Source organism: Eleginops maclovinus, chromosome 12 (genome assembly GCF_036324505.1).
Source record: "Eleginops maclovinus isolate JMC-PN-2008 ecotype Puerto Natales chromosome 12, JC_Emac_rtc_rv5, whole genome shotgun sequence".
Classification (NCBI taxonomy): domain Eukaryota; kingdom Metazoa; phylum Chordata; class Actinopteri; order Perciformes; family Eleginopidae; genus Eleginops; species Eleginops maclovinus.
Window position 1 is genome coordinate 20,246,319 of NC_086360.1, and position 17,007 is coordinate 20,263,325.

Sequence of the window (17,007 nt, forward strand, 5' to 3'; positions counted from 1 at the left end):
CACACACACACACACACACACACACACACACACACACACACACACACACACACACACACACACAGGTTTAATACAAAGGCATTTGTGTGAACAATTAACCAACCCTGACTTGTCAGGATTGTGCATGAACATGTTGTGCCATACATACCGGTATCCCTGCCCTGGTCATCCTCCTTTATTACTTTCTGGCTGAACAATGCAAGTCTACACATCATCCTGACCCAGGGAGATTAATGTTTTTTGTAGCCCCAAAGGAAAGCACCCTCTACAATAGAGAGCCCAAATGATTTGGGCCTGACTCAGTTGACACCTTGGATCAGAAAGGGCCTTGGAAATACTCAGTATTACTTGAAGAGAGGACTCTGGGGACAAAAGAGAGCCAGGAGGGAACCAATAAGCACTATGGGTGATATTACAAGGGCTTGATGGTGTGTAGAGAAAGTCGTTGAGTAGGGGAAAGTACAGAGTATACGGATGATAGAGGGATGTATCACAAAGGCAAGGATGCTAGGGTAGAGAGCGGGATAACGATGGGATAGTTTGAGGGAAGAGATAAGAAGAGAGGGCCTGGGAAATGGCAGAGAGAGGTGAAGTGGACAGCAGAGATTGACTTTTCTCTGCAGGGAGACTTGTGTCTGATTTGAGACCAGGCTTAGTATCCAACTCTACAAAGGTTCTCGAGTCTTGCGAGATTAACCGGTATATACTTACTTCCATTTAAAATGACACTGTGCTGTTTTTCTTAATTATTTTCTGCTGAACCACTTTCCTCATGAAACTCCCTAAAACCTTCTACAACTCTCATTCCTCTAACTCTGTTACACTGCACACTGTGCAAGCTTTTATCATAACTGCCTTACCTCTCTTCTCTCCTCCCCCCTCCTATCCCCCTCTCCTCTAGCCTTTTTACACTGACACTATTTGTGGTTCTCATTGGTAACGAGTGTCAGAGTTTGTCTGTGCTCAGGACCTGTACAACTTATTTATGTGTAGGTCAACGCTTCAAAGATGAGAGCCTTTCAGCCAAAAGGTTATACATGCATGCATTTGCATTCAATAACACAGAGCTAGACAGATATTATACATTTATTTTTACCACCCCCTCCGTCCTTTTTTGACATATGCCCTGGTGTTTGAGCAGAGAGCAAATTACTGTACGAGACACAAGCATGAAATATGGCAGGTTCAAAGGCATTATGATGGATCAATATTTCACACATTTATATTCATATGTTCATACCCCAATCCACTCTCTTTTTCATGTGAACCCTCTTCACTGTCTGTATTACCATACATATGCAGGCTGTGATGATACTGTTCATCCATCAGAGTACTTTAGATGGTGTACTTTTTTTATTGGCAGTCAGTTGTGTGTTGAATGCCAAATACACTCTGTTAGACAGCTTGAACTCACCCGCCTTGGATTGAACTATCCTTGTTTGGGTAAGCCCTTCTAAACTAAATGCTACCTCACTATTATAGCAACAGAAGTGCCTTTTTTGTATTCACACTTCACTGACGCCCTCACCTGTACTTAGATTTCTCAACAAGTCTGTCTACTCCAAATTCTGCACACAGAAAAAGGCCTCCCTACACTTAAAAACTTTATACAATCTTTCACCTTGCTGTAATGGTCCTGGTGGGATTCTGGGCTTTGATCTTAGCTAGTTAAGGTTTCAGTCTGACTTCAGTGTGGATGCATGTGTGGTTGTTTCTGTGCGAGTGTGAGGATAAATGTCTGCTCAGTGTGTGTGTTTGTGCCGATACTGTATGTGTATGAGATGCTTCTCCATGGCCTCTCCATCTCCCTGGTAATGCAGAGTGTCTGCGTCTGCTTTTTCTTTCTCAAAGCTAAGCTCCTAATGACTACATACAGCAAGATATTGACTTAATTGTCGAAATGGCCATTGTTACCAGGCCTTTTAACCCCACTGGAAGCTTTTTAAGGAGGAAATTGTGTAAAGAGATTGGGAGATTGTCAATTGTGTACACATGCTGGAGCCCCGATCTGACAGAATGTCGATCTTCCCAGTCAGCTCCTATAGTAGGTCTAGTAATAGAGTGCGTGACTCTAGATACAAGTAACACATGCTATGATTGATTGATTGATTAAACTGGCATGGACTTTTCTGAGTTATGGTGATTTTTTTCCCTTCAGTGTGACCTCTCCTGGTAGCCTGCAGAGAATATGGGAAATGTGCTTTCTTTTAAGTCTTTTTTTTTTAAGAATCGGCCTGACTCATAACTCAAATGTATTGGTGTATAAATTTAGAGGTGAACGCACATACATATGTGACTCCTTGGCACTTGCTTGATCGTCTTTCACTGTTCACTCAATGTGATGTCAATAGGATGCACATGAGGTCATCGAGGCAGTAATTAGTTCACCTTGTTTTTTGCAGAAGTAGGTACATAAGTTGTTTGTTTAAATGTAAGTTTAAATTTAAAACACTACTGTATAAACAGGCTGTGCAAATATTTTGAGCATGACTTAGCGACCAACTCACCCATGCACACACTCACAATAGAGAAGAATAGAGAAGCATCAATACAGCAGTATTTTAACCTTGCTGATTCACCATTTGCTTTTCTTATAATGATCATTTTGTAGATACTAACTAAATCCCAGACTGCTTATCTGTGTCTCAGCAAGAAAAAGAACTTGACTATTTTAAAGCGCATTGATGAGTCAGTCTCCCAGCCCCTCAAGAAGGGAACGTGTAAGCAGCCCGTGTCCCAATGGGGCTTTTTCTTCAGGACAAATGTGGATAAATGAGATAGGTCTTGGTTGTTTCTGTGGCAGTTTTTTATAAAAAGCTGTAGTTCTAAAACATCACTGAAACAGCCCTTTCCGTTCCTCTTATTCACTCTTACCTCTGCCTGACCTTTTCTGTTCTTTCTTCTCAGCACGTCTGATTCCCCACCTCCTCATGTGTGCCGTTACAATTCTGTTTGAATGTGGTTAACATGATGTGTGCTGTTATAAAATTAGACGAGACCTGATGTTCTCTCAGAAGCGAAGGTTTTATTTGACCTGATACCAATTATGCATGTTCAGCAGCAAAGTTTGCGTGGAGGGCAAGTCTTTGACATCTATATTCTGCATTTGCACCGATGTTTGCTTTTCAGCTGTAATGCCTTGCACAATGTTAGAGAAATATGCATGCGTAATACTCAGCTCAGTCTCGTCATTCAGATGACTCCTCGCAAACGTTCTATTATTTATATATAATGAGATTGCTTTCTGATGGGGTTTTTTTTCAGTTTTTCCTTTAACTGACATATCTCCCTTCTGTTATTGAGATTATCTTGTCTCATCTTTGCCTTCCTTTCCCCCCCAGTTCTGTGGAGCAATCATGACTGAGATGGATGCCTTACTACCCTTGGCAGCAGCCTGCAGAGACAGCTCTCTCCTTGAGGTGCGATCAAGCTTTGTAGAAGCGTGTAGCAGGGCAGTGTTTGCCTTGCTAGGCCGTTTGCAGGAGAGGGCCCTGGAGGTACCATCCTCTGCACCCCTGAGGAACCTCCCTGCTCTGCTGGCCACTTGCATTTATGTGCAGCAACGACTGGAGCACTACCATGCCAGGCTGAAAGATTCAACCTCTACTGCGGCTAAAGTGTAAGGACCCGGAGAAGGTGTTTGCATGTGTTGTTGTGAGCGTGTTTATCTACTTTAATATCTCTGTCTATATACAGTATCTATCTATTTATGTCTTTGTGAGTTATCTTGATTGCCCGAGTAATCCACATAAACATGGAGAGGGGCCCTATACATTTTTACAAAAACTGTAGAGGTCATAAAGCTATGTGAAAATAATCAGACATGGCTTGTTTCCAACATTACCCATTACCTCATCTACATCATGCCTAATCAGTTCAAAACTTCTCTCAACCGCCTGCTGAACAGTTAATAAGCTGAATTGCATTGCACACAGTTGTACCACAGACTAGCTCAGTATATCGCTGCTCTCTATAAATTGTTAGTAAGTATTGTACATTTGAGAATAAGGTGTATATCAAACAAGTTAGTTTGTTCTTCAAAAATGGGTGGGCCAGGCAGAAAACAGAAGTAACATTTTCAAACTGTACATCTGAGATCAAGAGGAGGGGGCCATAGAGGGAAAAAGGAGTAGAAATGATTGGCAGGAGTTAATGACACCCATATTGTGTCTACATCTGGTGAGTTTTTATGCCCCGTAATACCCCTTTAACCTCTGCTCTCCACACATCCCACCTAAAGACATCCCCGGTGCCCTCAGTGCTCCTGTTGTCCCACCTTTGGCCTTGTAGACCCCTCCACCTGCACTTGCACCGTGCCCCCTCCGGTCATAAAAGTACTTCCCTCTCTCTACACCATCCAGTCCCCCTGGTTTTAAGCCTCCTGCACCCCTGTTAAACTCCTGCCAGTCTGGAAAGTATAAAGGCAGGCAGATTTAAAGGATATGAAATGTCACACTGAACTTTTAGAATAAATCATCAGTTCTTTCATACATTCATTTCACATCATGTTTGTTTGATAGCTTCCTGAATATACAGCAGTCAGTTATGCATCTGGATTACAGGATCTTGCTCTGTAGATTTTTATGCCATCAGCCCCTTTCTTCTTTCTTAATATGCCATATGTATTATACATAATGTATTGTTATGTAATTCCTTTTAAAGGTTTGTTTCTTTCCTCTATGCCTAGACCCCTGACCCTGCTGCCTATTCAGAAGTACAAAGAAACAGTGGAGGCCTTGAGAGAGCAGCTGACCAGTTACTGTATCCAGATTTGTTCCACCTGCATTTTTCAAGACGCAGAGAGTCACCACTGGGCTGACCTCCAACCCTTCTATGAGGTAAAGTGTCGCCACATTTCCCAAAAATGTGTCTGGTTGAATTTTCTTTTCCCTCAAAGACAGCTTCAATAAAACTTCACTACACCCAGCTAAACTCTTACAGGAAAAAGATTTAAAAACGTTTAACTGTCTTCCTAAAGTAACGTTTCTGGTATTTAACATTTATAAGTGAAGCCTTTTTGAAAATTAAGTATTTACCTCACATTCAAAAAGACAGTGACACACATATGATGTGCAGTATTGTCTGGTGTTGATTTCATTCCTTTCATTGTAAAAAGTGGAAATCCTAATGCCACGTGTCTTGGCAGGCTTTATCTGTAGGTTTTGAGGAACTCTAGGAATTATACTCTGGAGCTTTCTCTCTTATGCTTTTCATTCCCACAATACACCTTTACCTCCCACTCTACCTCTTCTAACCAAGCCTTTACTCTGAGCTCCCTGAGAACATCTGTGGCTTCCATGCTGCCCCGGGGCTCCTGGGATTCAACTGTCTGATGTCTGCAGTCTACACTGGGACTGTCTGGAAACAGCATAGGGCCTCTGAAACTCCCCTACCTTTATGCCCTTAAACCAATCTAAACCTCCTCTCTCTTTCATACTTTACCCTGCTTTTGCCTTTTCCCCCCCTTTGTTCCTCCTTCCTTCCCTGGGTCACTGGTGTCAGACAGACCTGCTGTGCGCAGGTGTGTGCTTCTCTTCAAGCATGCCGGTGTGCATCTGTACAGATGAATGCATGTGTGAGTGTGCAGCAGCATCTCAGAATTTGCGTTTCATTTGGTGTGTGTGTGTATGTATGTATCTATGTTTCCATATCTGGTATAAGTGTGTAGTTCTATGCTCAAGGTTTTAATATTCTGGATTCCTGGGCTCTTGTAAAGCTCAGTGCAGCTCCTGGAAGACCCTTCTTTTACTTTCTCTTTGTTATTTTACATTGTTTCATTTGTCGTATGCTATAATAACAGCACACAAGGTCAGTTTAGGTGATCAAAGGAAGTTCAGAGCATTACTTTTGCTACCTTACTTGAATGGAATTTGCCTTCAGAGCCAAATGAGAAAATAAAAAAAGCCGATTTGAGTTTCCAATTTTACTCCATCCTCAGTTTTCTGTCCCAGATACCGTCCTCACCGCTGCCAGGCATTCATCTTTAACAGGAATTTGTTCATAGTTGACCTCGCTGGTTAAATAAGGTTTGATTTGAGTGAAGGGATTAAACAGTCCAACCACACATGTAGTTGTGGCTGTTCTTGGTTTGGATCCAATGCTGTGTCTGCGTTTGCTCTACTGAGTCCACAGGCGTAGGATGGCGGCCTAATCCCGGACATAGCGCTCGGTCACGCTCCCCATCAACCACCAATCCCTAAATGACTTGCTCCAGGGAAGAGAGGAAGGGAAAGAAATGAGAGAAGGAAAATACGAGATAGATGAGGTGAAGTGGCAGGAAAATGAGAACTGACTGTGGGGAATGATGAGTTTGAAGACATGAGGAAGTTTTCGATGTGTAAATATCTCCGCCATGCGCCGTCCTCTGCAAAAGTTTATTTTTGGAGGTCAAACATGAGGAGCTTAGGTAAAAGTAGGCGGTTTAATGAATTCATTATTCTATACATTTTTGCAAAGAGCTACAAGATGGCAGGATAAGAATCTGTTTTCCTCCTTCGGTCCTCCCCCTCTTTGTCTTTCTGTCTTTCTGTAGGTTCAATCTGAGTTTGCTCACTATATTCAGAAAAGTTCTCTATTTCTCCCCTTCACTCTTTCTCTCCCTGTACCTGTGAGCGTGTATTAGCGTGCAACTGTATGCCTGTAGTGATGTGTTCTCCAGTTCAGGACTTTAAAGCAGTCTAAAATCCCAGTGGGGGAAGAAACCCAGGTGCAGAGTGCAGGTGGCGTGACCACTGAGACATCCTGGTGTTGACAGACCTGCCTCTGTCTCTGCCTCTCTCTTTCTTCCCCTTCATGTTTTCCCTCTCACTCTCTCTTTCTCCCACTCTTTATTTATCGCCTCTTGGTTTTCTCAGTTTTTGCTTCACTGTCAATATCCACATCACAATATATCTTCATCATCTGTAACCCCCCCTTCTCCTCCATGCCATCCACCTCTTTTTCCCACAGGGTGAGCGATGTTCCTTCTCGGTACAGATGTGGTTTTACTTCCTGTGTGGGCTCCGTAGCGACCTGTGGGCAATTCTCCCGGCAGATATGGCCAAGGAGCTGCTCGGGCAGGTGCTGTCAGAGACTTTACAGCTGCTAGTGCAAAGATATGCCAAGGCCCGTCCATCGTACAAGAGACACCTGCAAATCAGGTACTCATCACGTGCCATACTGGCCGCAGATTTCTTGTCACTTTTTGTAATATACTTAAGGCCACTATAATATTATAAATAAAAACAACCGACTGTCTTTTCATTTTATTTCTGAAAAATGTATATACAATTTCACACCATGAAATTACAAATAATGTCATGGTAGACTGCTTTCCTGTTTAATTCTGATATTGCAAGCAGAGGTTGAGAAAGTATTCTTAACCTCAGCTTTTAATAAAAACCACAAGCAGAGGTGTTCAGAGCAATTGTTTCTTAATAACAGTTTGCAAGGTCAAGATTGAATTTTTAACCCCAGGAATGATTTTTTATGTCTATCACAATTTCTTCATTTACTTATCAGTAATTTGTTGTTTTCTTGACACTTATAAATGACCTGTGTGTGTGTGTGTGTGTGATCTCTCTTACATATGTATTTATTTGTATATCCAACATGAATGGTATATACTGTACAACATAAACAAATGGCGATGAATTGTGCTATCCTAAACTACATCATAACCTTAGACAAAGGCCCTAAATGTCTCTCTCACTGTTGGCCCCTCAACTACTGTGGGTCTTGTGGTGGGGGTGGTCTGACGTTGTGTTAGCATATCACAGGCACACTCTATGTACAGGCTCAGGGGTCATCTTCTCCATCTCTTTCTCCTCTTAGTAGCTGAAAGATGACAATGAACAGGCTAATATGTGATGCACAGCAAGAGGATGAAAGAATGACCAGGATGAAGTGCATTTTACATGTGTAGCACCACAGGATGTCAAAACAAAGGCTGCTTTATGTTGTTTGGGGATGCATGTGTTTCTAGAGGGATAGTTATAAAGTGTAAGGTTAGCCTGAACAGATGGCTTTTCAAAGCTTTTCCAGGTTATCTATGTATATAACACTCACATGGGTACTCTTATGCTACCTCATTCCTCTTGTATCAGTCCGTCTCTGTGTGTTTCTTGGGATTCAGGCCATAGGAGGAGTATGAATAAAGAGATGAGAGATGATGAGCAGCTTTCCCCAATTTAGGAAACAGATTTAGGGATGTAAAAGCCATGACTTTTATTGTAAAATCCAAAGCCCTTAGTACACTCACTTTAAATAAAATCCCAATGGGGTTCTGTTATCTGACAGGCTGTGCTATGACACTAATATTAAATGATAAATTGTGGATTTCAGCCTTTGAAGACAGAAATGTTTGCATTCAGTTCGGTTTTTCTCTCTTCATGTGTTCATATATTCCCTCTCATCTTGTTCTTTTTCATCTATACACTTCCCTTTTCTGTTTCCCTTTTCTGTGTCTAAGATGTGACATTACAGCAGTGTTGCTGTATGTGGAGCAGCTTATGTGGAGTGTGTGTGAGAGTCCCGAGGCCTTGTGGCGCTCCAATCCTTCTTCAGCAATTGCCATAATAGCGGGCGGATCAGATTGGCCATACCAAATCCACAGCCTGTGTGAGCAACTCCTGACAGTCCTTGTCATTGTGACTGCACCTCTTCCCTTGCTGTATAGGTGGGTATACATTGTTATTCTTTGGTAATTCAGCCTTGAAAACGACCCAGGCCCACATAAATATCTTCATAGTTATCTACTGTATAGAGTTAGTTGGCTTTGGAATCTTATGTCCTAATTGACCTTACATTTAGCCCTACATTTACCTTACACTAAGTGGGTGACCAAATGTAATACATACAGTAAAATACAAGAATACTATGCATTAACTAGGATTTGCTTTTATTTTATGAAATCACTCCCTGAAGAAGCATGACCAACATACATTTTTGTAAATTGAAGATGTCAAATGCCATTTGTGATCTCAATTTCCTCTAGGATGTTTATGAATAATCCTGGGAAAGAGTCCACGCCTCAGCATGACAGCCATGCTGTCCTTTGGTTAAACGCTATCAACCCTGACCTCTTCACAGAGCAGGCCATACGGTATGTAAAATACACCCATCATACAGTAGGTTCACATTAGCATGTTCACACACAAACTCACTCACATGCTCTGGTATTTATAAGCCATCACACACACCTCCACCCACTGTATTGAGAACCATATGTGTGTGTGAGAGTTATAGCTGCATACTGTATGAGTGGATATATAACCAGACTTACCCGTAGCCCAGGCCTTCAAGGAAGAGTTGCTGTGGTAATGTAACACAGATGCAAGCTGGGAAAGAAAAAAATAATAAATAAACTACCGTAGCCGCTGACACTGATTTTGTTTATGTTGATGGTTGCTGAGGGCTTTACACATGAGGCGTCAACAGAGCACAGTGTGATGTGTGCATGAATGTGTACATGCATACATACATGTGTGTCCAGTTACTGTTATGACCTCCAAGGTGCAGTCAATCACTCTCCCCCCTCACCCCTAACTCCACCTCCTCCCCTCTCATCTCCCCAATGCCAGAGGTGATGTCATTGCGTGCTGATGGAGCACAAATCAAACTAACCTCAGTTCTCCTGCTCCTAAGTATTGGAGAGCTGAAATTAGTTTATTTTTATGACCTCTTATTTCTCTTCTCCAACCTCCTGCCTGCATTCGAAGGCGCCAGGGGGCCTGCCTGTGGCTTGAGGCCAGATCCACAGGTCCAGTGGCCAGATCTCTCTCCAGCCTATTAAAATAGAACACATTGTTATGGTTATTAAATAAAACAATGATAAAATCTAAAAGCACGTAAATAAATCATCCAGCATTACAAGCTAAAAAAGTCATGTATTCCAGCCTTTAGTGTTTTTTTCATTTGTTACACACATTTAGCTTTGTATTGTGTGTGTGTGTGTGTGTGTGTGTGTGTGTGTGTGTGTGTGTGTGTGTGTGTGTGTGTGTGTGTGTGTGTGTGTGTGTGTGTGTGTGTGTGTGTGTGTGTGTGTGTGTGTGTGTGTGTGTGTGTGTGTGTGTGTGTGTTGTAAGCTGACCCTGCTCTGTAGCTGGGTAGATTTATCAAGGCAGTTAAAAGAGGATTTCTTCTGGATTTGCGGTCCTAGTGACATCATAAATTGCACTGTCAGATGTAGGCATAGTTTTCCTCAGTCAAGCAGCAGGGTGCACCCTGCCCTAGCTTTTCTCGCTCAAATTGAATGGTTAATTTTGGGCTGACACCCCCTGAACTACCTCCCGACTCCTTGCTCTTGAGACAAACTCTGTCCCTTACTTCTGTTAGATTTTATTGAGATGCATAAAGTAATATGTAGGCACACACATGTCAGCATGCCATCACACTTGCACACATACACAACCATAATAACAAGCACACACACACACACACACACACACACACACAAACTTGCTCGCACACTCACCAAGGATACAGCTCATTACCCACAGCTGGCTGCAGCCTCTTGGTTATACAAAAGATGTAGGAGGGGGGTACTGCTGTATATTCATGTATTTGGCGGTCTCCCAAATGTTAATTTGGTTTTAGCTGGCCAAGATTAGAGCTAATTCCTTCCCGGTGCACGCTATAAGTAAGCGAGAGTGAAGGCATTTGGAGACTAAGCTTATATCAGGAGTGAGTGACACTGAAGGAAGTTACCGTTGTAGCATAAACACAATTTCTACCCAGATTGTCATCAAAGGCAACTGTGATTTCAGTCCCTGTCTTTCACTTGTGAAGCTTTTTCCCTCCTTTGTTGTCTCTTGCGAAATGAACTGCTTTCTGAACACTCACCTGACACTGCAGAACTGTCAACTTTGTTTTCCTTTTTCCCACTCTCAGAGATGGTCTTGTGGGCCAGGCAGGCTCTCTGTGTCAGCTGAGGCTGCTGACCTCTGACCCAGGACACAATCCTCGGTTGCTTCTGAGAATGCTGTTGTACAAAGACTGTCACCTGCCCACAATACTCCTGGAAAACTCTTGTAAGTCTGTTTTTTATTATATAGGAATATGTCTGCTTAAATGGATGCAACGTGTGTGTAGTATATGCTTAGCTTTCAGGCATATTCGTTAATTCTTTGATATTTCCATTTTTATAATACTGGACCTACAGAGTCAATCCTGCAGTGGCTATGAGTGGGATGGTGTTTACCGCTGTCTTAATTATGCTGCTGTAAGATCCTAAGCGAGTTTTACAGACCTTAGATTTGCTCTATCCATTTTATGAAGTTATCATCAGCATCTTTGCCATCATCATCATTTTCACCTTGGTCACCATCATCACTAAATCAATAGAGAGCAGTAATAAACACTCAACAGGCCCAGGCGGAGCACGCACGCTGACCTTTAAAGATTTTCCCTTCCTTTTTCTCCCCTCCACACTGGCAACAGTCTAACCTTTAAAGACTGTTGTGCACTCGCACATTAATTCACATTATAGCGACCTCATTAATAACAACTCTCACTGTCTCGTTCTCTTGCTCGGTCTGACTCTGGCTCAGAGGCTCTGCAATGCTTCTCCCCGCACGCTGCTGTAAATCAACGCTGGAAGCGCTGACTCTCGCGTGTTATCACGGTGACGGGCTAATTAACCAGGAAGCAGACAGACAGAAGGAACAGCTTGACTGAACGCCTACACTCCCATAAGCCACTTCCCCATACTGTACATGTATATAATGGGATATTTTCTTGGTGTTACATTGATATGAATATGTGTAACAGTGAATCACAAACTTTTGTTGTTTGTTTCATTGACAGTACTTTTTCAGCAATGTGATTGCTCTGTGATACATTCTTTAATACAAAATATCAAGCGTACTTACTTGCTTGAGAGCTTACAGGCTGGCTAAATGACCACCCCCTTGTCTCATAATGAAATTATAACTATTTGCAAAAAGATAATTACTCCTCCACATCAACAGTATTGTGCCAACTCACCCTAAATCAGAAGATACACCTTGGTGCACACAAATACACACACACACACACACACACACACACACACACACACACACACACACACACACACACACACACACACACACACACACACACCGCCTTTTTATAATCATCAGCATGTCTGCTTCCAATTACAGAGGTTTGCAGAGAGGGCCCTTGTGACTGGTTGACTGGTTGTCCGGAAGATAAACAGGTGTATGTCTTGGCTATGTATCAAGGTTGGATAAGCTTAGAGACAGAGAGGGAGGGAAAGAGAGGAAGGACAAATTAAAAAAGGAACAGGGAAATCGACACAGAAACACCAACAAAAACCCTTTGGAGTTAGTGTGCGCTGTCGCCATGGTAGACACTCCACAGAGACGTGCCAGTACACTGTCATCACTTCTTTAAGTCATCTTCTGCTCCATAATAGGATCATTATTAAAATGCCCCTAGTTAACATGCCATGCTCTCAAACACCCCGAGTGTAAATTAATGTTAGTCACCCCTGTTTCCTTGCACCGTTGCAGCCACACCAGTGACATCAAGAACACGATCTCCTTAAGGACCAATTATTAGACAGGGAGAGGATGAAATGCAGGCATAACACACATTATGCAGCCTAATAAACTGATTGTAGGTCAGGTTGGTTGACCACTTTTGAGTGTATGTGTTATTGTGAGAGAAAAGGAGAGAGATGTAAAGGGACACTTAGAGATGGAGACAGGGAGATAGAGGATATCAGTTCTCATCTGGACCTTGAGTAGTGGCAGTGCTTTTTACCTGCCTGTTATTAAGGTGGCTGATATTACTGTAGCTGTATTGCAGCAGCTAATTTAGCCCTGTCATTTTAAAATAGTCCAGCATTAGTCAGAAGGAAGCCGCGCTGCCTCCATCACAGCGCCCCCTCATTGACTGCTGTATTGCATATACTCTCCCATTCAAATAGCTGTCATCTCCCACACAGCAGACTGACAGACCGCTGGATGTCTGCCACCTCTGGAGCAATGGGCCTTTCCTCAGCAACCCCTGTCAACTTAACACACACACACACACACACACACACACACACACACACACACACACACACACACACACACACACACACACACACACACACACACACACACACACACACACACACAGCACACACACACACACATGAAAGTGCACAAAACACATACAGTATATAGACATCCATATGGCTTACACACGCACACACACCTCCATCCTCAGCCTTGTGCTCAGACAGCAACCCCCACAAGGACACCCTGTCAAAACCTCTTCCTTTTCACTTCCTGTCTCCATGTGCTGTGGGGCCTTTGAAATCTGTTCCTTTTTCAGTTTTTTTTTTCTGGTCTGTTTTTTTTCTCCATCTAACACAGATGTGTGTGTTTTTTTTCTCCCCTCCTATTTCACAATGCCTTTTGTTCACCCTTTCTGTTAACATGTGTCAGGTTGGGCAGCCTTGACATTTTCCAATGTGTTTTTGTGTGAAGAAATCAAGACGCTGTTCAATAGAATAGAGTTTTATATCTTTCACTACCTACCTCCATAAGCTTGATATTTTCTGAATCGTAATTCTAACAAACAGTCACATTTTACACTCACCTACACGCCCCCTAACTGAAAGTACGTGTGCATATGACTAATCCTCTTCATCTCTTTCTGTATCCTGTTGTGTGTGTGTGTGTGTGTGTCAAGTATTCATGAATATCGAGATTTCATAACTTCATTACCATTTTGATTTCCCACACATTTATTTGTATTGTGCACAAAAGTGTCTAACTGACTCAGAGTCTTTTTTTTCTCAGATCTTTGCCAAGAGAACAGCTTAGAAATGTCTACAGACAGCTGCAAGGCCGGAGATGACTTCATAGTTGCATCGTTCAACCTCTTCAGTCACCTGAATAATGTTCCAAAGGCCTTGACTCAGTCCCTTCAGCCATACCTGGAACGGTCATGCATATGGGAGCATCTCTTCACACTGGCAGGTAAAGTAGCAACCAGCTGCTGCATAATGTTGTAGAAGTGAAGTCCTTACTATATACTTACCCTAACCTTGCAAGCTGCAGTACCCTATTATGTGCTGTCTGCTTTAAAAACCAATATGTCGTTGTGTTAATAGAAGTATACACTCACATTTTATTGACACTGTACTCTGTATCTATTCTTTACTGGCTGTTACACAGCTGTGTCATGCTTGGATAACATAACATGAATGTGGGTTACTGAATGAGAGTCACTTAATAGTCTCAAAAACTGTTATAGATAAGTTTAATACAGCAGTGAATCTGACCCAATTTCTTTTTTCAAAGGGCCAGTGTTGACATCGCGTGCACGTGAGCTAAATCATGACTTAATATGCTGTTACAGAGACTGCAATTACTCCCAAACTCTTCCTTTCTCTCCGCCTCTCTCTGGTACATGCTTTGATACAGAGCTTAATCAGAACTCCTGTGGAGTATGGAGCCCTTTTTGGTGGTGATTTTTATATCCTGGGTGAGTGGTAATTATTGTAGCATAAATTAGGGTGATTGAAGAAGAGTATTTGGATGGAGACAGAGCAATGGAGGGGTCGGCAGAGGGAAAAAACGGCAGAGATAGAGTAAGCCAGGGAGAAATTCTAAAAGTCATCCAATCATCATTTATCCTCACAGGGTAATTAGTTTAATTATTTGACTGTGCCAAATCTTTGTATTATAACTTTGGTTACAGGATACCCCCAGTGCCCCCATTTATATTTAAACTGTTCAACTTGAGTTAACTTTCATAGATTATGTTGACTATTTCTCCACTTACACTGATGTTTCATCACACGGTAGCAGGTTGTTTCGATCAATACTTGAGTCAATACTGTAGCGGGCGGTATAAACTCTGAGAACCAAGTGACTTTGAAAAATAGGTCTAGGTCTCACCTGCCACAGAACACTTCTCCCTCGAAAAGCTATATCATTTTCTGTTCCGCTCTCCTCTTTTTCTGTGGGTCTGAGGTCACACATTTGTTAGACCTCCCTTGAGGTTTCAGTGCACTTCCAGTGTCGTCACAGCACTATATCTCTCTGTTGTAGCCTTTGGTTTTACAGTCTACTCTGTAGGAAGTTATGGGTGCCATACAACTTCATGCTGTAGCTGCTCTGCTTTCAATATGAGAGGGATATGAAAGGGCAGAGCGACAAAAGAAGAAGTGCAGCTGGAGAAGGTAGTACAATTTCTGCTGTTTGACTACCTGGGTTTAATCGACAACAGATGAAGTTAACTTGACATTACTCGCTTTTAGTGCAGATATTTCAACAGAATACCGTAGAAGTCTGTGGATGGGCAAGCTCTTTAGGTCTCTGTATTTTCCAATTGTTTGAAGAGGGGAGTCACCTATTCAGTGCGCTATGACTAGGGGCTATTACATGTAAGCCATTTTAATTTGGTAGCAATCATAAAACTTCATCTACCCTTCATTTTTATGTTAATATCATGGCATGTCGGTGGGTCTCTGACAAGTTTACAAGTCGAAACATTTTATGATTTAAGACCATGTATAGTATTAAAACTGTATTTTATTAGAACTGTATTAAACGTTCCTACATACATTTGGATTTGGATTGGACTTTTTATTGTGCACTGAGAGACTTATTTTTTCTACATGTCTACTTTTAAAATAATAAAAAAACAGGGTTTCCCGTAAAGCAGGCAAAGTTTTTGCTCATATTCTGAAGTTAATTTCTATTCATTATTTTTCTAAATTGACTAGTGAGTTTGTCAGATGGTGGTCTAAAAAATGTTGTACCTTGCATCCCATTTTTTGTTTGTTAACCTGGTAGAGTAGAGGTGTTTTATTCCAAATTGTTAATTCACGTGGGTATTGTCTTTTTCACTGGCTTCAGACCTTGCTACACATTTGACACAACCTTACATGAACTTGATGCTTGTTAATGTTTTATTTTATTGCAGCTTTAAAAATCAGTGATAGATAGGAATGTCTTTCAGCCAGCCTTCTTTAACTACTGCATTTCATTAACGATTTCTCTCAGACACGACCCGGCCTGTTCCTGTAGTGATCAGCTGTGTCCGAACGATCATCACCAAGTCTACCAACAGCATCCTGGTACACCTGGTCTCAATGGTCAGTGGTTGGCAGGCCGCGGAGGAGCCTAGTGGAGCTTTGTTAAAGCAAAATGTACCAGAGAGCATCCTGGCTAAAATACCCAAGGAGTGGAACTTCACACCACTGGAAGCAAGGGGAAAGGAGACTGCCACTAAGAGTATGCATGTTGGTTGTCACATTTTGAAATAAGCAATAAAAAATGTGCGGGTTATTTTTTGAAAGGCTAACATTTCCTTCTTCTTCCAGCTGTCATATCCGTTACTATCCAAGCCTTATCCCTCATTTTCACCAACCTGCCCTTGGCCGTAGCATCCATACCTCTTCCCATCCGCTACCTCTTCCAAGTTGCAGAGAAACACCTCTCCCAGCAAGCTCGGCAGCTGCGCTTAATGGGCCTGTTACTCTGGGCCCTGTTAGGCTGTCTGATCCAGGGCCTGGAGGACCCTGACACACTAGAACAGATCAGTGGTCTGTCCCTGAACCGTGGGGCAAAGGAACCTCTGTCCCTGCTGGCTGAGTGCCTACAGGCTACCATGGGCATTCAACAGAAGGTAAGTACTCAGGTTAATGTAAAGTAATAATCATAACAATACTATCTATATTAACGAGTAGGATATTGGGTAACTGAGAATATTATACCAACCTGTTGTGTTTTTAATAACACTGATACCATCCTTGTATCATATTGATGGTCGATTTAATGTGTGCCAACAATTCTGACTTATTAACCTTAATGGTCTGCTGTTTGTCCGACAGGGCATTCCCAAACCATCAGTGCACAAAGTGCTGCAGACTCTGGAGGAGAAAAGACCAAAGTGGACAAACATGCAGCTGCACAAGGCCCGCAAGCTCTGCTCAGACAGGTGAGAGGTCAACTGCGAGGATTTAGCAAAAGGTGAAGGTCAGAATGGTATTGATGTCGTTTATATTACTGTTTTCAT

At 42.2% G+C, this 17,007-nt stretch overlaps 1 protein-coding gene across 4 annotated transcripts in view; it reads left to right on the top strand.

Annotated features, from left to right (window-relative positions):
- kiaa0825 (KIAA0825 ortholog) overlaps positions 1–17,007 on the top strand; it is a 109,731-nt gene that overhangs the window by 24,672 nt on the left and 68,052 nt on the right. For 3 of the 4 annotated variants that reach the window (XM_063897391.1, XM_063897392.1, XM_063897395.1), the window contains exons 10-20: positions 3,342–3,619; positions 4,688–4,838; positions 6,949–7,139; positions 8,450–8,656; positions 8,975–9,082; positions 10,870–11,009; positions 13,779–13,958; positions 14,283–14,306; positions 15,993–16,223; positions 16,313–16,617; positions 16,823–16,929. In XM_063897391.1, coding sequence (XP_063753461.1) covers positions 3,342–3,619; positions 4,688–4,838; positions 6,949–7,139; positions 8,450–8,656; positions 8,975–9,082; positions 10,870–11,009; positions 13,779–13,958; positions 14,283–14,306; positions 15,993–16,223; positions 16,313–16,617; positions 16,823–16,929 — 1,922 coding nt within the window. The remainder of the gene's footprint in view (positions 1–3,341; positions 3,620–4,687; positions 4,839–6,948; positions 7,140–8,449; positions 8,657–8,974; positions 9,083–10,869; positions 11,010–13,778; positions 13,959–14,282; positions 14,307–15,992; positions 16,224–16,312; positions 16,618–16,822; positions 16,930–17,007) is intronic. The other variant, XM_063897393.1, reaches the window with a different exon arrangement.